Source organism: Neodiprion pinetum, chromosome 4 (genome assembly GCF_021155775.2).
Source record: "Neodiprion pinetum isolate iyNeoPine1 chromosome 4, iyNeoPine1.2, whole genome shotgun sequence".
Taxonomy (NCBI): domain Eukaryota; kingdom Metazoa; phylum Arthropoda; class Insecta; order Hymenoptera; family Diprionidae; genus Neodiprion; species Neodiprion pinetum.
The window spans coordinates 18,076,623-18,099,976 of NC_060235.2; the positions used below are offsets into that span (position 1 = coordinate 18,076,623).

Sequence of the window (23,354 nt, forward strand, 5' to 3'; positions counted from 1 at the left end):
TTTATTTGTTTCTATATTGTTTTGTTTTAATTAGTACGAACCTGTTGTTCCCGTGTGAAAAGGCGATTATTGTACCGGAATTGGCCTCTTCCTGGCGAAGAGCTGCAGCTACCGTGAACTCCGGAACCTGCCGAAGAACCGCCGCAGCTCTTTGAAATCCCGCTTCGCTAACTCGAAGCTCTCTGTCGTCGCCTGAAATCGTAAAAAAAAACAACTACATTAGAATGCAATAAAATAGATATCTATGCTAATTACACAGTAATAATGATAATAATTTTAAAAAAAGAGCACACTATAAAGACAGCGATAAAACCGGGAGAATACAATTAAAAAAATATATATACATATGTATAAAAATTCTTTTCGTTATACGCGCGTGATATGCATTTTGGGCAATATAAATACGTATATAACTATTATACGTGTTTCTGTCCCTATTCACCATCAGCTCGTCACCCATAATATTATATATATATATATATATATATAATATTATGGGTGACGAGCTGATGGTGACTTTCATTGTATATATATATATATATATATATATATATATATATATATATATATACATACATACAATGAAAGTATGCAAGAGGCATGTGCAATGCCGATAAGAGAATATTATTCAAGATAATTGGAAATTTTTCGAGAGATAGGATTACGAATATAGAAGGATATGTTACCGGTGTAGTATTATACCTCTAAAGCTCTATGAAGCCTCAAGAATTTTCCCACAGACATATACATATATGTATGTATTAGGGTGGTTTTTATTTGGGGGTCCGAGAAATTTTCATTGGGACACCCCCCAGATCTGTTCCAAATCATTAAAAAAATCTGTGTAAAGTTTCAATCCTCTACGTCAACTGGAACAGGTTTGAAAGTTTTAAATTTAAAGTACATGTAGTTTTTATAAGCAGTTATTTCGTTTTGTATGACTTTGGTATAAATTAAGAGACCGATGTGTAACTTGACAAAGTTGTTGCTTATAATCATAGAAACAAACGGTGGAAATTTCAAAATTTCACTATCATTTTATAATATACTTCTTTTTATATATAAGCTTAATAGCATCACTTTTATTAGGCTGATATGTAAGGGAACAATAATTATAAAATTTTTAGGATTTTTTCCCATCATTATAAGCAACAACTCTGCCAAGTTTCAAATCGGTCTCAATGAAAATTTTTCCTACCCCCAAATAAGAACCACCTTAGTGTATATATTATGTAATATATATGCCATATAAATATTAAAAATTCTCTTCTCATCTCGCATTTTTATTAAACCCTCCTTTTTTACTCCCCTTCGAATACCGTGCTGCGTAATAAAGAAAAATAAATCTCGCTCGATTTTATATTCCTTATCTTTCTTGTACCCCGGTGTGTTGCGTTTTCTCTTTTCTCCATGGTATATACGTAGTAGATCTATTCAACGAACGGAACTTATATCCATATGACATTATTCGGTCATCCCTTAAAGGAGATTTAATCTCTATCTATCGTCTGTATGAGGTATAACGGTATAGATTCTAGAATACAAACGTTCAGGTTTATCAATCCTAATCTCGATCTTATACATAGATATATGACACATGTATGTACATATAGAAAATCTGAAAAGCTGTACACTGCATATTTGTATCCTTTTATCGTGTGGTTTTTCCTTCCCTCTTATATGATTAAACTATGTGCGGTACGAATTATTCAAACTGAGATAGAAAAATTACAAGTCCGAGAGAGTCTTTCTTATAGTAAGACTCGTATAAGAAAAATAAACTGAAATGTAGAAACAGGCAAATATTTGCACACGCAACGTGCGGATGGAAAAGATAAATACTAACGCTAGGCAATATCCAGATTCTAGATCATTCGCACGATCGAAGGTGCAATATCACTTATAAAGGTATACTGTACATATACAGTATTTCCACAGCTGCATCGAAAACAGCACGTGTTATTCGTCCCTTGCGCACGGAGTACAAATACTGGATTGCAGGCACAGACAGTATAAACAGAGAACATAGAGACTGCGAGGGTGTTAGTCGAATAATAGAAAAAGGGCGAGAAGGACGATGGAAGAAGTAACAGAAATAAGAGGACAAACGGGAAACAGGCGAAAACAAGGATATTAAAAGTCAGGGATATGGGGGAAATAATTGTCACATAACACGTATGACACTTTTGGGCACGTCAAAGAGGAAGAATAATGAGGTATAATGACATGCGATGTGCATGCATATGGATATTATGTAAAATGTACATGCATGTATGCAGGGTGGATCCGCGACCCCCTGAAAGAAAAGGAGGAGGAGGTGGAGGTGGAGGTGGAACGACGTGTTAAACCAACAATGACATAGATAATGATCCCGAGGGAGCTGGTTAGCGAGGTTCGCTGCCCAATGGCTATGGTCCATTTCCGGGGTCGGCCTGCCTGCTGCAGGTATGCGTAATGCCGTTCACCCTGGATGACAAATCCGCCCTCCAGTTCGGAGAGGCATGGTGTCTAATAAGAAAACGGTCTCTGCACGCAATTTGATTTAGTGACCAGGGGGTGCAAAGCTGGCGGCGATTTGACCAACCGGATATAAGAGATGAGAGAGGGTCGCATTGTAGCGTTTCTCGTGAAATGAGAAAATAGAGAAACTCGCCTCGCACGACCGGCAGCTGCTTTTTTCTAACGAACGTTCGAAATTTCGTCAATACATGATCGTTTATTCATGTTGCAGACGGCAGCAATACTTGGATAAATAAACTATACCGTCTACATTAGAGGAACAAATTATGTTGCTGTACAAACGGATTTTATGTGGTGTTTTTATAAAATCATGCTATTCCTTTTTTTTTTTTTTTTGAACAGCTGCAATGTTCTTCTTAGTTCAAAAATAAGTTGGGAAAAATGACGATGGATATACGAAAAGAAAAAAAAAGGATCGAACGAGTTTTTATTAGCAAATATTTTCTACGATAAATTAACTCATGTTTATTATACCTGTTATGTGCACAATATGATGTGGAATTGTATATAATGTAGTTTTTCGATGTTGATAACGAGAAGACGCGACGGTGAAATTGTGACAACGCCCAATTTAATGTATTGTATATACGTAGGCCAAACTTAAACGACAAAGTCATTAGTAAGAATATTCTTCAAATCGCTGAAATATTTTTTTTTCTATTTTTTCTTGGCCAATTCATTTCAATTTTTTTGCTAAACCTCCTTTTAATTTTTGCATTATCACACAACCTGTGCTTCATATCAATTCCTTTTGCCGTTTCAATTACTTTTCTTACAACATACTAGATAAGTTGTTCAAACGCAATGAGAAAGTGAAAATACGATTGATACAACATAATTGATGTAATGTAGAAAAGCGATGTCATGAAGTTATATTATACATGCAGGCTCTCCGATAATAATAGTTGAATATGAAGAATAAGCGAGTGATCAATATTTTTATGAGAAAACTCTAGAGAATGTTACGTATTCGAAAATGAGATGTGAAAAATGACTAGAGAATTTTTTTCCAATCTCATAGGACTACAAGAGTTAAGATGCGAGCAAGATAAATTAACCTTAGTCGGTCACACCTCGATAAAATTGCACAACGATCACACTGGGTGACATTCACCGCAAAAATGAGTTGTTAATTTTTTTTTAAATATCTATATATTGTTTAAGGATCGCAGAAAAAGCTCTCTCAGTATTCCTAACCAAAATTGATTGTTTAAATATAGTAAAACATCGGCAAAGTTATTGAAAATGCCAAGAATTCGAATAGAGAATGTTTGTAAAATGTTTGAGGTGAAATTCACGCAGAGTGATCGATTAGGGTTGAAGAAAAAAGTGAATCCCTGGCAGAGTTTCTCAAAGAAAGATATTAAGTTAAGGCCGTAAGTTAAGGCGATACATACTATATCTATAAAACGTAAATTAGATTATTTCGTCGGTATCAATATACTATAAAAATTTAATCTGATCAAGTCATCGTTACTATCGTCAATATAGATAATTAACGAAAGAGCCGTTGATCCGAACGAACATTCCATTTCCAAGTTGAGTATCAGCCCGTAGTCTCAGAGTGACGTTTCGGCGTCGATTGTCTGACCATAACGATGCGGAACTACTGGCAAATTATATGGCTGATAGTTGTGTTGCTCGTCTCCAGGCGCAACACAACTGAACCGTGATGGTTTTGTTGCCGGCACGCAGGCGCAGCAGAATTAGACCGTGATAATCATATTGCTCGTTTGCAGGCGCAGTAAAAATCCGAAAATCACCCAACGATAAGAGTTTGACTATATCTACGTGTAGACTTACATTATTGTACAGTAATGTTCATTAATGCTACAAACTTCCGGTCAGCTTGTTTTCCTCCCAAAACAAAATGCGAGTTCAATTCTATACGAATTATCTGACAATGACTGGCTAATCAGCTGATGTGATAGATTCAGAGTCATTGTCACGTGATTCGTATAAAATCGATGTCGCATTTTGTTTCGGACAGAAAACAAGTTAGCCGGAAGGTTAAGGCATTGATGAATACTACTGTACGCCTGTCATTACTCGAATAATTATAATACACCATGATTTAGAACGTGATTTAGATTTGAAGAAGACAAACATATACGTAATAGCGTATGTGTAATATTGTTGAAAAGCTCAATCTCGATTCCGCAATAATTCACTCCAACAATATTTATATTATAACAGTCGAAACTGGACACGGGGGATGTATTTTTTATGATTTCACTAAGAAGACAGGCACAAAACGATTGAATAAAAATATTCTGTATATTTCAATAAGAGAAGCAAAGTAAAAACGACTTTATATACGTATAATACACATATTTACGTAATCGTATATAATCTTGATGAAAGTAAAAAAATAGGAGGAAGAGGAGGAGGGTGGAAGGGAGGAAGGGAGGTAACGAGGCCGTTGACCTTCACCGTTCATCCCGCAGCCCCTGCCGCCGGCCACACGGCAAATATAATATCACGTGTCTCACGAAACACGTTACCTATTTATCTATTATTACCAACCAGCCAACCATTACGCGCACAATATACATGATACATAATATATAGACGTATACTTGTACACACGTTATACATTGGGGAATTTTCGCGTTTTATCTTCATTTCTTTTTATTATTCGCATTCCCGGAATTTGGGACTATTTGGTCATACCCCGAAAGGGGAGAATAAAAGGAGAAAAAGAAAAAATGACACACACATCGCGTGCATTGCAAAAGGTGTAGTATACAATGTATAGAAGTATAAGTTATTGGCAACCATGCAGAATACACTTATGTATAAAACAGTTTCTTTGGTATATAATATACAAGCAGGCAACAAGGGGGGAAGAAAAAACGAATAGGGAATGGTAAATGAAAAATATGTTAAACTAAAATCAGCTCAAACCACGCGTGTAATTAAGAATACCATACAAGATAAAGTAACGTCGAAACAAAAAAAAAAAAAAGCTTAAAAAATTGTCACACTGGAGCTAATCTGTACTTAATTGTTATTATCCAACTGAGATATAAAACAAAAATGAAACAGAACCCGCGTACTGCCAACATCAGATAACTCATTCTCAGATTGTTCTGAAAAAACTGTTGTTAGTCTAGCGTTGTTTCTGGAAACTTTCGAGCCGGTGATTGGATTGATCGAAATCTTATACTATATGACCGATAAAATACGGTTTGATCGTCACTCACCTTGCAGATAGTAGGCGGGTTTGATGGTGACCAATCCCTGAGTGCGACTGACGCCTTGTCGCGTTGTGTTGTGAAGTTGCAATATAGTCAGTAGATCTATGCTGCCTGCACCTACACCTGCACCGGCGTTAATCGCGGATCCAGGAACGTTGGCCGCTGCACCTCTGTTAGATAATCCAGATCTCGTTGACGAACCAAGACCAAGACCGGAAGGAGAAGATGACGATGACGATGACGATGACGATGAAGAAGAATAAGAAGAAGAAGAAGAAGAAGAAGAAGAAGAAGAAGAAGAAGAAGAAGTAACACTCGCCTCGCTCGACGACGAACCGGAAACTGTCGAACAGAGAAGGAATTAACAAATCAGGTCTCACGAATCCATTATAAAAAGCAAATGAAAAATTTACAACCATACACAAATTTGTTTGTGGAGGAGGTACGAACAGGTACGAAAAGTTGCACCCGAGGTGTCATTTAGCAATTTACTTCATTCTGGGATATGTCGTAGTACATCAAAAAACATTAGATACGTACTTTTTTCACGTGCCAATTCGGCCGTTAAAAGGGTAAAAACCAACTCCAAATTTGAAAAACATAAACCATGCAAGTCCTGAAGGTAAAAATAACAGAATAACGTCCAATTGATTCTAATAGAAAATTTTTAAGTGCTATAGATCAATCGTAAAAAAATTACTTTCAGGGGGTAATCTACTGGGGAAGTTTTTATACTTTAAGCGGCCGAATCGGTGTACAAAAAAAAAATATACGTTTTGAATTTATTCTGATGTACTACACCATATCATAGAATAAATAAAACCGGTGAGGGGCATCTCGGTTACTTAACTTACGAGTGACTCGTAACGGCATAAACACATATGTACAGTTTTTCATATTATATACATATAAAAAGAGTAGTTTTTAATTGATGCTGCACTCTGCGATTCGATGCAGTGACGTATTTTATACTCTGCTTATAGTCAGTTGAAATTACACTCAATCTCTCTTACATAGATGTGTGGTTCATTTTATGAAGCTGCAGAGTTGGCAGCGGCTGCAGTCGTGGTAATGTTTGCCGAATTTTCGGAGCTCAGGATTGTTACACAATGAGCTGGCTAGACGCGTGGACTCTACTGTGTAACCATAGAGACTAAAACCACCTCAAATTAGCCTCTGACGCAACGACTCGACTACCCCTAAAATAATGACCGACTCTCATCCTGTCGACTCGAGTCCTTGCCACTTAATGTTTAATTTATGCAAGGCGCAAATGTAGACTTGTACATATAGAGACGAAAAACCATCAGTCAAGAGAATCGAAGAAGAATAAACCGAAGATCGGTATCATCATCTACACAGTCTAGTAAAAAGAATGTCCGGTGGAAGAGTAAGGAAATAAATTAAATCAGCACAGGTTGTGTGTTGTAAACCGATGATATGTTTCAAACTATATTCATGTCATCAGAGAATTCACGCTTACAGACAAATATTTAACGAATATGATGAGCCGTGTTTGTACTCATTGAAATTGTACAAACAATACGAATTTGACGTTAAGAAAAATTACTTGGTACTGTAACTCGTCTGGTATCATTTTATCAACAACTAAATTATTTCGATCGCTAAATTCACGCTTTACGTTTTTTTTTTCATACCACGGAGAGACGTTTTTTTTTTTTTATGAACTCAGCAGAGCTCGGTTTAGTTTATACCCGTACTATCTCTAAAAGTTGCTGTTTCCCAACTCTTCTCATTTTATGGCACCTCATTTTTCAGTGGACATTTACCTATCTGTACACTCCATTTGCAAACTACGTTTGATGACAATCGCTCAGACATCACTTGAATTCGTTTGAAATCACTTAAAAATCTCTTAGAATCAACCAGAAACTGCTTGAAACCCATTTAAAACAGTTTCAAAGTCGTCCAAATTAGTCTGAATCCGTTTTTAAGAATTTTGAAGCCGTTTTAAATCACCTCAAAATCGTATGATACTCATTGAAATCGGTTTCAAATAGATTGAAACCACCTTTAGAAGCAATAATTATGATTTTCAAACTGTACGTTATCACTTGAAACGTCTCAGAAATCGTTTCGAAATTAGTTGAAATTGGCTTCAAACAGGATGAAACAGCATTCGAAACAATTTATAATAATTTTGAAAGCATTCGAAGTAACTTGTAACGATTCAGAAATCATTAGTTTTTTAAACCACTTGAAACCGTTTAAAACTCGTTCAAATTAGTTTGAATCTGTTTGTAAGAACTTTGAACCATTTTAAATCACCTCAAATTCGTATGAAACTACTTGAACTTGAAATTAGTTTGAAATAGGTTAAAACCACCTTTGAAATTATTAGTAATGATTTTCAAACCGTTCGTTATCACTTGAAGCGTCTCAGAAATCATTTCGAAACTAGTTAAAATCAGTTTCAAACAGAATAAAATAGCATTTGTAACCGTTTGTAATGATTTTAAAATCATTCGAAATAACTTGACACACCTTACAAATCATTTAAAACTGATCGAAGTCAGTTTGAAACAAGTTCAAATCATTTTAAAACCGTTCCATACCGTTTGCGACTTCTTGATCCGTGAGTGCAAATAGCATCACGATAGGTATGTACACCATAACGTATACAAGAGAGGGTAAGCATAATGGCGTAAAGTGAACAGGTGTAATCGGTGAGCCGAAGGTGAGAGCCAATTCTGCCAACTACAGCGTATCTCTATACGCGTAAGTCGGTGAATTGGCCTCCCTCGTTCTATATATAGGGCGTCGTCGGTCGGACAGGGCCAGCCAGACGACGTCGGCTAGGTGGCAGACAGCCGGGCGTCGCGACGCCGACTATCGAACCGGGGAGCTAGCCAGCTAGTGTCATAGCACGACGAGTATCGGGGTCCCTCTTCCAGAGTCTGGTTAGACTCGCGGTTAATCGGGATTCTCTTAGCCTTCCTGCCTCTTCAGCAAACTCTTACGATACATCCGATAGGCCCGGAGTTTCGCCACGTTTACGGGTCTGGTGTGTTTTTTTTTTTAACTTGATAACGTCACGTCTTATAAAATTTTTTGTTAAACATTTGGGGCGGCTGGTTGGCCAAAAACAACGACATTTCTCATTAATTCTCATACAAGATATAGTCGTAGATCGGGTATTTATCAAATCATTATATTCGTGGTCGCGAAGAGCTCTTGAAAAAAACTAAAAATAAAATGCACTAGAAGTATACACATTTAGATGTGTATTAAAGTGTTTCAAAAAAACCGCTTATTTTTTTTTTTTTTCGAAGAACATTGAAAAATCTTCCGAGTGTCCCTCAAAAATGACCTCGGTAAAATATGAGCTCTTAATATTGATATTTAGAGGTGGCGATTCTCAATTTTCTATTTCCCATTTAAATAACATGGGAAAAAATTTTTTAAAAGTTTAGAATTTTATTGCTCGAAAACGAATCAGTGTGAAGATATAAACAAAACATGTTCTTGTAGGAAATTTTACGCTCTACAAAAAAGATCTGAATAAAGATTTGCGTAAGGTAAGTCGTTTCGGAGTTATCAGGCCTCAAACATCGAACCGTTTGAAATAATGATGTTATTAATTTATAAATGCTACAAAACTGACTCATATCACTTAAATACACAATATTATTGATTTTAAAATTAAAACTATAGACCTCCAATGAAATTTTAAGTAATAAATTTCATTAATCAACGATATGAGTCAGTTTTGTAGTATTTATAAATTAATAACATCATTATTTCAAACGGTTCGATGTTTGAGGCCTGATAACTCCGAAACGACTTACCTTACGCAAATCTTTATTCAGATCTTGTTTGTAGAGCGTAAAATTTCCTACAAGAACATGTTTTGTTTATATCTTCACACTGATTCGTTTTCGAGCAATAAGATTTGAAATTTTTGAAAAATTTTTTCCCATGTTATTTAAATGGGAAATAGAAAATTGAGAATCGCCACCTCTAAATATCAATATTAAGAGCTCATATTTTACCGAGGTCATTTTTGAGGGACACTCGGAAGATTTTTCAATGTTCTTCGCAAAAAAAAATAGTCGGTTTTTTTGAAACACTCTAATGTGTATAAAAAATTGAAATTGGATATCGATGCTTAGCTACAAGTCACGTTAAAGTTGATAAAAATCTATAGGTAGGATTCGTTCGATTTCACCGTACGATTAGTCGCAAGCTGAGCGAAAGATTGTCTTCTACAAATTTACAGAATCGGTGCTATGTTGTAAAATCAAGTTTCGTAAGGTGGCAAAATGATAAGAAAAATTAAGCATTTCAGTGAATTTATGGAAAATAATGTTTGAAATAAAATTTACAACCATCGTAGGGTGAAATCAAACGAATCGTCTAGTAGATCTTAACAATTTTTAAATAATTTGAATCGGAGTTTATCGAAATTTTAAGTTTTCGTCTCAGTATAATTTCGACCAGATCCTTACAGCTTACGAACATGTAATAATTTGATAAATAATCGATGCACGACTATCTCGTAATAAAATTAATAAAAAGTGTACAGATGATTTATCGGTTCGGAAAAATTAATGATGAATCCATGCGTGTAATCATCATACGCAGTATATACCTATGGAACGAATAGATAGAAGAAATTTGGTACGGCGACGTCGCGTAATAAAGTTTATAGCCTTCCCCTTCCTCATTCTCTACATGCAGACCGTCCGAATAAAACTTTTATTACGTAACCCACAATGATCAATATGTAAAAACATGCAGCATGGCAGCGAGTCGGACGAATCGCAGCCCCAGAACTCAATGTTAGTTGTTCTCTTGGCTTATAGACATAGAAGCTGTAGCTGTATTTAAGCTGTTTATAAGTATAATATTTGGTTATCAACTATTAAATTTAAAGAGCTCCTTTCACTTTGTGACAGTATCGCCTCGTTTTTGCATAGTTTTTTGCCTTATGTAAACACGACACGTGGTACTTGACTGATTGCAAAATCACAGTGATTCAACCTATAATACAAAAATTTATACGAAAATAGGAAGAGGGAAAAAAGTTTGCGAAAAATTGGGTTATAAGCGTTGTAAACAACCACGATAATATCGCATGGAATAAAAAAGCGGAAAACATGTTTTATAAAAGGCGATCGTCAAGTCGCGTGCCATGCGATGTGAAAATAATTCAGCAACTTTGACGAGTTGATTACCTTCCGATCGATCACTCTCGTATAAAATTAAAAAACATACTATTATCTTGGTTTGTCAAACTTTCGGGGTAGACGAATGAATAAAATTTTCACAATTAACGAACACATCGAATACCGAAATGAAATTCTTTGGAATGTCGGGAAATTGAGTAAAAAATGTTGCCAACTTTAGCGGAACGAAGTTTGTTAATCAGGGATGAGACGAATATGAATTGCAGGATGAAATAGTTCACGTTGAACACACCTCGCAGAGATAACAATAAAAACGAAAACAAAACAAATACTCACTGATATCAAGGGGGGAGTTTCTTCCTAATCGGTATAAAAAGCCGGAAGGCAGTTCTTTATCATCGAGTTCGTAGTCGTATTCGACCCTTGACAGGCCCTTTTTTATGGGGTATCTTTCGAGGAGCGCCGGCATTATAACGGCGGCAACGTCCTCGGTCAGAAAACTAAACGCAATTGCAGTGATAAAAATTACTTGCACCCTCATCACCCGGTAAAAACCACTTTAATAACGTGTTATATATGTATACGTGCAGAAAAATGATTGGTTAATTCTTTGTAAACAAATACGATCGTCGAGTAACGCGTAATTAATATTTATGACACATTGAAAAGGGCGAGAGCATGATATTGCATATGATATGCAGCGGAAGAGCTCTTTACTGTCACATTCCTGCGAACTGACTGACGACGCCGATGAAACGTGATTCGGACATTTTTCTGCACACTGACAATGAGTTGAAGGTTCGAAAGTTGATTTTTTTTTTTCTCCATTTTCTCTTACGTTCCACTTCATTCATTCTTCACTTTTATTTCTTTTTCTTTTTGTATGTACACATTTTTTTTTTCTTCTTCTTCTTTCCTACACACTATTGCATCGTAAACGAAAAATCCGATCTTATCGTTAGTCCAGCGTTATGACATCTGCCTTTTTAAGTATATACGTGTATACATATTATATATGTATTATATATGATATGACATTGAAGGTAAGCAAACTCTCACCCACGCGCCACACATTATTGTTAAAATATATTATTACACTGCAGATTTCCTATTTATTCTTATTTTTCTGTTCCATTTTCGTTTCTCCTTCTTTATCCTTTCGTTATATGCAATTTTCATTTCTCTCTATCGCCACCTCTGCGCGCAACGTTTCCACATAATCAATTATGCATTGTCATTGAAATAACGTTTCATATTGTACATATAAATATATATGTATTTGACACTCGATAACCGTGAGAAGAATAGTTTCCGTTTACTGAACCTCGGTCAGTTTGTTCGCCTTTCTTATCCAGGCTGTCAGGTGGGGAGAAGAAAACTAAAAAAAAAAAAAAAAAAAAGAAAAAAAATTATAAACCACGTGCAGCAGCATTTACGCAATTTTTAGCGTACGTTCGCGGATTATTTTTTTTCTTTAATTCTTTTCAAAATACGTATAATATTCATATTATATAGAGTGCTGATTACTGTGCAATTATTTATCGCTTCACGCAATACTCGTATTATATGTATGTATATAATACGTTATATATTTCCAAGGTATAATTACAGTTACAATTTGAACTCACGACGAACTGCATTTGACACGGGTCGTTGACTTTTTTTAATACAGGATTTCTTCTTCTTCTCGCTTTGTTTGTAATCATAACACTTGAGAATGATTCAAGAGAGAAAATTGATGATTACGTACCTACTGGGTAAGCTGATTACTTACGTTCTTACGCATACGTATGTATGTATAATTTGTATGAATTTAAAAATCTATTCTTACACTTTATACTATTTATATACACAAATGCGTGTATACATATACCATTGTTTCTTATTTACGTGTGTGTGCAATGTGCATAATACAATCGTTGACATTTAGTGATGTGCCACGTTATATAATAGTAAGGTTATTTGCGCAAATTACCAAGATAATCTACTGTCTATCTGTGACATTTTGCGAAAGTCAAACGACAACAAAAAGAATCTTAAAGACTGTTTCATTTTATAATACCGATCGACATATCGAACGAAGTAGTAAAACTTCACGCCATTTCTTTATAAAAACAATTGAAAATCCATCTTCAGATATCACGATATACGCTAATACACTTGTGCTCAAGTATAAGTGTGAATTTCTGTACGATTTGTTTGTTTATTTTTTTTTTTTTTTGTTTTTTTTTTTATCAGTGAGAGGGTCGCGACTTGAAACACACCAACACAGAAATACGCATTGACGTCCGAGTGTGGACGTCGAAATAAATAACATTTTTCACGGGGAGTGTTAATATTTTGAGCAAATATTGATAGAAGGCCGTCTTACAACGGCATATAACTTATACACACAAATGTATGTGATACGTATGATGTATATTATATGTGTATAGAAGAAGAGGAGAAGGAGACGAGATATTTTATTTTCTTTTCTTTGTTTTTTGGTATTTTTTGCGGTTTTTTGTTCTTTTCTTTTTCACATCTTCGGTTTAGATTAGATTGTATTTCGTGGTTGCCGAAGCCGAAAAGTTTTATTATCATTATTATACGACATCGGATTTCACCGAACACCGTCTAAATTTCATCTCGATCCACTCCGAAAAGTAGAGAAAAATATGAACGAAAATAAGGAACATTACCAAAGTTTTGCCAAATTCTGAGCTACATATGTAGAATAACGATTCACGCTTCTTGATTTTTCTCCGTCTCTCCTCTTTTCTTCTATTCTCTTCTCATTGATCGTCGCGTATATTGTTAAACGATGATGTTTGTTTGGCATAGAAAGAATAACACGCGTTCTAAACTTTGAGTGCTAATTATTGTTACAAAAAAAAAGTAAACATATAAATGAACAACGCGCGGATTTGGATCAATCGAATCTCAAAATTTCTCTATAGTATTGCAAATAATAAGCAACCATATGTCAGTCAAGCTCTTGGTCAAGGTTGTAGTTTCTAATCACAAGGTGATTTCTCTCCCTCTCTCCTTCTCTCTCAGGATGCGAAGCAAAGTTTTATCGCGCTGAGCCAACATTGTTCATTCGAGAAATGAAGAGAAGCAAAGAAGTAAAGAAGGAAATAAGGAAAGATTGTAGAGATTTGAGTCTTATGTTCCGCTGTGTATAGATGCGGCTGAAGGAGGTTATATATGCAGGGTGTTTATAATAGGAGAGCGTTTTTACAGTTTATTTGACATCGATAAACTACCCGGCCGCTGAACATTATCTTATGTACAGAAAGGAAGAGAAGAGAAAAGAAAAAACGGCTGAGCTACAAACGCACATACACGCAACGAACGCGATGAAAAGGAAAAAGAAAGATGATATGTGCAGCTTCGGCTCAGACTGCAGGTTGTTTTACCTTTCAAAAGCGTCGTCTCAAAGAGAAATCCCGAAATCTACACCCATAATGAACTGACAATGAACGACCAAACCTTGATTCGGATAAATCAGTTTCTCTCTCACTTTCCCCTCTTCATTTTTGTTTTTTGGATTACTCCAAATGGTATCCACTGCTGAAGAATATACGAAACAATGCAAGCAATAAAACGAACGGCAAAAAACAGAGATGTTTTTTTTTTCAGTATACAAGCATAACGAGCCTAAGTATACGTGACTGAAATCTGCAGGAAATTCCGATTGTATAGTTGTTGATAGAAATGATTGTATGATAAATGGATAAAAGAAGATGAAAAATATGAAGAAGAAGAAGAAGAAGAAAAACATCTTCGAGAACATGAAATTGCTACAGACGCAGATATTTATCCAAATTATGCCAATCTTCTTGGACGCGACGACGGGAGCCGAAGAACGATGAAAGGTTAAGTATTTTGACCTCAAAATCAGGGTCGAACCGCGTATCATCAACCCCGGCATCAGCATCAGCGGGGCGCGTTATTATAAATATTGTACTCAAGGACACATTTAAACGTTTCTGCAGGCAATCAAACGAGGCATATCGTAGAGAAATCGTAGAGTTGTTACATACGTGCATATGTGTACAAGAACAACAACAACAACAGTAATAATAACAACGATGATGACGACGATGATGATGATGATAGCGAGAAATGAATAAGTAAATGAATCACCCGATTACGTTGCATATGTATAGACGAATGGCGTATATTACGTAAACTGATAATTCGGTGTAAACATTTGTTATTTCTTTTGAGACGCAGAGTGCATCAGGGGCACTCAGGGGGTGTAAAGAAGAAGAAGAGGATGCACGGAGGATCACGATCGTTGAAGAGTGTCAAAGAATCGCGTTGCTCGGTTCATATTGTAACAGGATGGATGAACGGATAGAAGGAAATTATTTGAAATATTTAATCCTGCATTATCCGGAAGAGGGAAATCGAAGAACAATAAATGTAAGATTTTAATTTTATTCATAGTCTGTAATATTTTGTTAAAATCAGGATATGATACGTAAACGAAGATGAGTAAAAATGCAGCCTGACGATTTTTAACTGTTTAAAAGGTTCGATGCCAGAGTAGCCTAACCCACATTGTCGATAATGCTCACTTCGGCTATCCTAACTCGTTTAAGATAAGCCTTATGTACGATGTGGGTTAGGCTACTACGGCATTGAACCCTTCACATAACGGTGCAGCAGATTGAAAAATGAGAAACGGAAGACGAAGAAGATGAAGAAGGAGCGGAAGAAATAGGAGGAATTCAACGGTGCGTTGGGACAGAAGACACGCACATACACAAGCAAGCGCACAGAGTCCAATAGAGCGAATTGAAATTTGGCAAGATTGTCGACGCGTGTTTCTTCCAACGAGACGTGCAGGGCAATTCAGCAGCGTCGTCGTTGCCGATTGCATCATCAAGGGTGCCATTATTCCACGTATAACTTGATATTCTTTACCGTCCCAAGCTGATATAATACACGTACAAACACACGAGCAAACATACACATACAAATGCAACCACCGTGCACGCGTGATATTACCTTCTTTTCTCTACACTCGGCATCGCGCACACACACACACACAAATATGGTATACACGCATAGGTATACGAACTCTTATCGCGGATAAGCCGGAGAGGAGGAGAGAAGAAGTAGAGAGAAGAGAAACTCTCGGCGCGGATATAAGAAGGAAGAGAGAAGAGAGAAGAGGAGGGAAGGGAAGGGAGGGAAAGGGAAAATACGACCACCGTCTCACGGTTCCACCCTTCTCTGAGCCTCCGCCACTTCCTATATATATATATATATATATATACATACATATGTATACTTTTATCCATATACTACAGGGGATGTCGGCGCCGTCTTTGGGCAACAACGACTACAAGGCGCCGAGACGCCGCAGCATCCATCCAGGGAATGATAATGGTACAGGCTCTGTATAAACCGGTGCCATTTTATTGTCTCAAAACTATACATGGGTACGTCAAAACGTACGGGAATAATAATTCGAATTTTTTTTATTCATTTTGTTTTTTTTTTTTTTTTCTTGTTTTTACAAAGAGATCTGACTTTTGCACGAATTGTATGCTTTCCTGGCAGGAAAAAAAAAACATCGCAAATTGAACAGACTATTTAATGTCGATAGCAGGCTTCGACTCGAGAAAATTTTGTGAAAAATTGTCCCTATAGTCTTTAAAATAGCAAAGTTAAGTGAACGAGTTCCAGAGGGAGTAAAAATTTAACGAAACTTTTCCGTTCGATTTCATACAGAAGCCTTGTACTCAGAAATTTCAAATTGAAAAAATAGATGCAGATAAATCCGATCGCATAATTTGTAAAGAAAAAAAAAAAAAAAAAAACAATGTTCGTTATGAGAATATAAGAAAAAAAAGGGGGCCATCCTCTTGAAATCGTGAAGTTTGAGCTTCAAATAAAAAAATTATACCGCAATTAGTAATAATCACGTTTTTGGTATCTTTTTTCTTAATGTATCGTTAAAAGCAACAATTTTCAAAAAAAAACAAAAAAACACCTCATCTGGTCAATTTTTCAAGATGTCGTCAACTTTCGTAGATAATTACAAAAATTCATACCTCAAGAACAAATGGATGAAAATAATAAAAATAAAAAAAAAACGATTAAACTTCTCTGTTTAGAAAATTTTGATGGAATCAAAAATTAGAAACTATGTGAAACCATTAAGTGGAAATGTGGGAGAAAGATGACAAAAAAAAGTCACCTAATTGCTGGTCGATACCCTTGAAAGCATGGATAGTGTCGTATCCAAAACCTTAAACTTTTCTTAACGTTTATGAAACTGACATAACCAAATGAGTACAATTACAAAAAAGTATAGTAATTTGGTGCTCTTGCGGTGCTGAAAAGTAACGCTATCGCCAATTTTGTTGCTGCTTGATTATTTTCAACATGGTTTTTATGCCGACTTGCTACTCGAGCTAGTTAAATCACCATTTTCGAAAAAAATATGTACAGCACTAAAATCGGCGACAGGACAACTAATGGTCAACAAAAGAGCACCATATTGCTGTAGTTTTCTTGTGGTTTTTGCACATTTGGTTTGTGTCAGCTGAATGGACGTAAAGAAATATTAGATTTTAGAGGCGCCACTATCAAAGTAGTGTCGAAAGTATCGACAAGCAATCAAGTCAAAAAACGGGGCGAGTTTGGAAACACTCGGTCCAGTTGGAAATAGAATATGACAAAAATGAGGGTGCGCTAGAGTTTTCGATTAATTTCCAAGCTCGAATCAATGTCCGTGGAAAAACGGTGAACCGGACCCCCGAAACATAAACAAGAAATACAGGACACTTCGTCAAAAGGTTATAACTCTTCTGTCACCGACGTATAACAGCCTGGAACTGGGGGAAAGGGTGGAACGTCCCGAGGCTTGGTATGTACGAAATACCGCCAACCTCATCGACCATCCATAACTGGCTGCCAGAGGCAGGTGATTGCTTGGTATCGTATTGCACATTGTACCCAGCACAGCATGATGGCCATGTGGTTGTTACGGGTTGTTGGAGACAGGCGATGATCGCGCGCGGTACGTTTAACGTATGGGTTTATGCACATGACGCACGCTTTGGGTTAAAAGGCCCAACAACGTCTTGTCAGAGGCAAACTCCGACCCCTGTGCATTCGCCGGTCCAGTCTCTGATATAAATGGTACACGAACGGTGAACGAACCGCGTTATTATACATAGATACGTCATGTACTCGGTTCTTTACCGTGTACGTTGTATACTTTGGGTGTACAAGTTTTGTGCCATAAACCGTAACCGGAAAAGTTTGATGGTAGTGTAGTAACAAGAACTGGTAGAAGTAAAATGAGCAAAAGAAGAAGAAGAAATATACGGTAGAGATTCATCTTTAAAACTAAAACTATAAACTTGTAACGCTACAGTCCTGATGACGATTCTAACCGTTTATAATGCTACGTACACAACAAAGTATTGCACTCCAACCATTGTGGTTGAATGGTGGTTGAAACCAAGGAGGATAGGATTGGATGAAACTTAGTGAGTCACTGTATCGAAATTAGGGGAAACCATTCCTTACAATGTTCTACGGTGAATCAGACATTCGTTTCCGACTGTGGATTACAAGATATAAACTATACGGGGATGAAAATAAATTGGTGTGATATTGAATCTCTGGACCTAATGCTTCTCCTCTTTTTACTTCTTGTTTCATTTTGCACCCTATGGTCAACTCCCTGGGGGGTTGCTAATTGCGCAGGAACTTTGTACCGAGATTCCATTAGACAGAGGGAGAGTAATAATAATATCCCCCAAGGAATATGCTCCTCAACTCCACAGGCATGAGGACTCCTGGGGTGCGATCATGAATCCTCCTCTCCATCATTACCCGAGAAATTGTGAAAATAAACTACTTTCGCACAAATGTTTTCTTTCAATCTCATACAAATATAAGAATATTATACTGTACAATTTTCTTATATTTGCGAGTTATATACATACCGATTACACAAACCATATTATCTGTCAGAGCCTACGGTGTCCTGCAGGTATCTAAAGCATATATTGGACGACCATTAAGCCGTGTAATTTCGAGCTGGTTGGGGGAAAATGCGAGGAGCTTCAGCCATGACTCTCGTTCTCGCATTACATAACTTATTGTTACGGCTCTCTTGGTACGTATCTATGTATCTATGGACATACATATGCGCACCCATGTATGTAGGCATTTGTAATACCGAAAGTGCCAAAGGCTGCTACTCCCGTTGCTGTTCTGTTCCCGTTTCCCGCGACGAGTTGAGCCAACAAAAGTATCACCACCCTTACTTTTCCTTCCTTTTTACATCCCCATTCCATTCCATTCCATCCCTTCCCACTCTCTTCTCTTATCTTCTCTGATCCGCAGGCAGAAAACCAAGGAATATATACTTTGACTGTGAAGGATTAATTTCAACAGAGGGAATAAGAAAAATTGGAGAAAAAAAAAAAAAACCACAAAATACGAATCAGTGAACACAATTTTTCTGCATCAACTGCTTTTTCTGTTGCTCTGTAATTACTTTATACCACTGAATTTTCTCATCTTGTTTATAATTTCTTATTTACTTTCCATTTATTCTGAACGTTGTAGGTAACAGGTTGTAAAATAATTCGCATTATAGATATGCAAATATACGTCTATAATCGAATACAGAGCATAAGAACTCTCTATCGAAAGTTTTCTAATATACAGTATAATAATACTCAATGTTCAAGAAAAAGAAACACGTGAGTTGACCAGGAAAGAAATGATACAATTATAATACTATTAAAAGATTGCGATCATACCACGCGATCGGCGTTGTTATACGTACCTATAACATCGTAAAGTGTGACTAACTAAACTCTAAGCAATAACAAAAATCTCTAGTAATCAGTAAATAAGTCAGGCCATTTCTTTGTACACAAGTATTATCCACATATATGTATATTATATAAACAAATTATTATGCCACACATAATCGTGTCATTAGACTGCTCAGATTTTAATCTCTCCCATTTTTTTCTCTCCCTCTTTTTTCCTAAAGTTTCTACAGTTTATGTAAATGTTTAATACCGCGTCGTTACATCATAGAGTGCACTGTTATTATAACACCGATAGCTGATTGATTTGAAAACGCAATCGGCACCGACAATGAGAGCCGAGGACCGGGGGGGGGGGGGGGGGGGGGGGGAGAGGGCGAAGTATTGTAGAAAGAGAGAGGTGGTCATAATTCGTAATCGGGACACAGTAGCCAGCTTGTAATAGTTATAATTATTATTGCCCGACACTTGACGTTCCGCAAGAGCAGTTATAATGCCGAGGAGAGTTTCACGTGGATAAAACTTTTTATCGACTAGGTACTGCTACTGTACTGCTGCTGGGGTATTGCACTCGGCGACTTACGAAGCTGACCGGTATGACGTTATATTCGCACTCTCAATTATTTACCCGATATATCCAATTCCACCTCCTTCTATCCCGAAATACGTACCGTAACGTAACAATTGGACAGGTTGCTCAACCCCGGTTGTTTTCCGCAGGACCCCCAGACACGCACCTATATAAACTACGCTCCTATCCGACATGATCGTCACAATTCATTAAGTCGCTACACAGCAGTATCATACGTTTAATCGACAGTGATAATTCGGTGATATTGTAGAACCCGAGAACATGACGTCCAAGGTAAAGATACTTGTTGGCTTCTGATACCGTCTGTTTTTTAATCAAATGATTTGCAACAGTTTTTCTCGCCCTTGAAATACATGAAGCTAAAGCTATAAGCCAGAGTTAGACGGAAAACGTGTTGAACTTTTTGGAACTAGAAAAATCCTGTTTAATTATATCCTCATAATTCTATAAAAGTTCACAAAATTTTATTTTTGAACTTCACTAACTTATTCGAACGTTAGAACGTTTGGCTGCTAATTCTGGTTATTGGCTTCAGCCTCGGTTGAAAAACACATTCTCGCGTCATTTCCATGAACGCTTGATCAAATTTTACCGCTGACTCGTAAGGTTAAATGGTAGGCAGATAGTGTTGAAACAAAGGTTTGAGAAGTGTCGCCGAAGCTGATCCACTTATAAATCTATAATTGAAAGAGTCTTACAATTAGTGATCCGGGAAGAGATATTAAAGCACTACGAGGCTGAAGTTAGTAACGATAACGTACTCAAACGTCGAGGTAAAAAATCATTATTGTGCAATTTCCGAATGGCTTTCAGGGTGTTGACTCTTCGAAATATATGAGTATGTTTTGTTTATCATAGTCTACTAAATTTCGGTCAATCCTAAATGTGCGAAGTAACGATTTTTCCTAAAGCTGCGCGGTTACTCTAACGTTACTAACTTCATCCTCATAAGGCACTGAACTTGAATTCTGAACACTTCGCAATATTAAAGACATCGGAGAAATCAGATTATTCTACAATTTCTCCATTATAAAAAATCCATAGTCCTTGTTCGTTTCCGACGAACAACAGCTTACTTCAAACGTGAATGAATTGTACCGAATCATTATAAGTGTCGTCATTCTAACTTGGCAGACCTTTGTTCTATAACGTTATTGTTTCATCGCACTGTTTTGGCCTGATTCTAACAAGTCCCATAAGCCCCCGATCACGAAACTCTCGACCTTAAAATAACGAGCTCCAGTTTCGACTTGAGAAAAAAATGAATAAATCAACATCGAAACACTTCCAAGTCATCGGTTTATGCAATATCCATTAACGCGCGATAACTTGACACGTATTTTCCTATCCTTTCATTCGCAGATGATCCTTATTGCGGCTGTGGCGATAATAGGAACGCTTATGGCGGTGGATGACGCATCGTGTCACAAGGCGCATTCGCACCAGCATTTCCACGGTCCCGTGGTAGGACCGCACCATGAAGTATCATGGAAGGGAAAGCACGGTCACCATCACGTCGACTACGTCGCCCACCCGAAATATGATTTCGGATACGGAGTCGAGGACCACCACACGAAGGATTTCCACAGCCAAAAGGAGCACCGAGACGGAAAGAACGTCGCTGGTGAATATTCCCTCCACGAGCCGGGCGGCAACGTGAGAACGGTAAAATACCACGCCGACAAGAGTGGATTCCACGCTGTGGTCCACAACAGTAATGGAAACGATCACTCCGGTGGTGGACACGGTCACCATCACCACTAAGAATTCCAAACTAAAAGAAAATCAAGACGGCGATGAGCCGAATCGCATCGTCGTCAATTAACTCACGCTGTTCAATGATCGTACGATAATTGTTGTGATGTAAATATACCCGCGTTGTTGATTATTTTTGCTCTTTTACTCTGTATATAAATCGTTGTTATTGTACAATTGTACCATCGAGATCAGTAGACGACTGATCAATAAATTGTTACCGTTTTTTCTTCTCTGAGATGAACGAATTATTTTTTTTTATTTTTAATCCCCTCCCCCCACAAAGTTTCCATTACTATTTACACATGTGGGTGTAATTTGTGGCGTTCCTCTTTTCACTCCGAAGTGAGTTGTTAATAGTGTTAATGATTAATAAAATTAGTTTCGGAGATATATAAGGTCGGCCGGTTGTGTGTGTCAGGCACAGCTAGTGCACACTCGAATCGAGAAGAAACCGGAAGTTGAGCGTACAGCGTTGAACACACCCTTCCTTCGTGGGCAGGGAACACCCCCGTTCAATACTTTCTTATACCTATAACGAATGTCTAGTATAGAATATCGTTCTTTCGTTCGTTGCGTAAGTGGGGAAATACCGTCTCTCTTCTTATATTTCGACGAATCTCCTTTTCTGCGTTGCAAAAATTGTATACAAAAGTATACACGCAGTTAGTACCTGTGTACAGAGAAATGGAGACAAAGATAGAAAGAGACAACGAAGGTGAACATTTCCTTGAATTACGGATAAATGCCACCTATAACTACCCAGCCCGCCACTTTGGCGACAAAAAAATATCGATACATGGAAAATTACGAGCAATTTATGAGCACTCGTAATAATCAATTCCCGATTTTCGAGCTCAACCGGTCGAGTAGAAATCAGCAATTTTGAGTGTGGGGTTCAGTTACGTAAGTAGTCAGTCCCCGCTGCTAAAAAAATATGATGATAAGAAATTGAAAATACCAGAATTATGAGCTATCGATGAGCTTTTGGAATAATAAAATTCCGAATTTTGAGCTGAAACACCTGGGTAAGGTAAGACAGTAAAGGAACGGGAGAAATTTTTTTTTGTAAAATTACAAAATCATTAACTATTTATGAGCCTTTTGGATATACTTGTTTCGAATTGATACCCACAACCCCCAACGACTCACCCTTTAAAAACCCGTTTCTGCTAGGAGAGAACTAGTATTAAAATCAACATATTTGAGAAGGCTTTGACTGGACATCGTGGTTCTGATTTTTTATTTGCACCCACCCCTCGAAACCCGTTACCGCGAAAAGAGAACTGGACTTTAAATCGACGTATTAGCAAAATCTTTGATGGTAGAATATTCT

The 23,354-nt window shown here is 37.1% G+C and overlaps 2 protein-coding genes across 3 annotated transcripts in view; one reads left to right on the forward strand and one right to left on the reverse strand.

Annotated features, from left to right (window-relative positions):
* LOC124216476 (protein kinase C-binding protein NELL1) overlaps nt 1-23,354 on the reverse strand; it is a 76,883-nt gene that overhangs the window by 16,349 nt on the left and 37,180 nt on the right. For both annotated transcript variants that reach the window (XM_046621032.2, XM_046621034.2), the window contains exons 3-4: nt 5,727-6,062; nt 42-192 (exon numbers count right to left, since the gene is read on the reverse strand). In XM_046621032.2, the coding sequence (XP_046476988.1) occupies nt 42-192; nt 5,727-6,062 (487 nt within the window). The remainder of the gene's footprint in view (nt 1-41; nt 193-5,726; nt 6,063-23,354) is intronic.
* LOC124216477 (cuticle protein 19-like) lies at nt 20,404-22,256 on the forward strand. Its single transcript, XM_046621035.2, has 2 exons — nt 20,404-20,536; nt 21,626-22,256. The coding sequence occupies exons 1-2, from the start codon at nt 20,525-20,527 to the stop codon at nt 22,025-22,027; spliced, it is 414 nt and encodes a 137-aa protein (XP_046476991.1). The 5' UTR covers nt 20,404-20,524; the 3' UTR covers nt 22,028-22,256.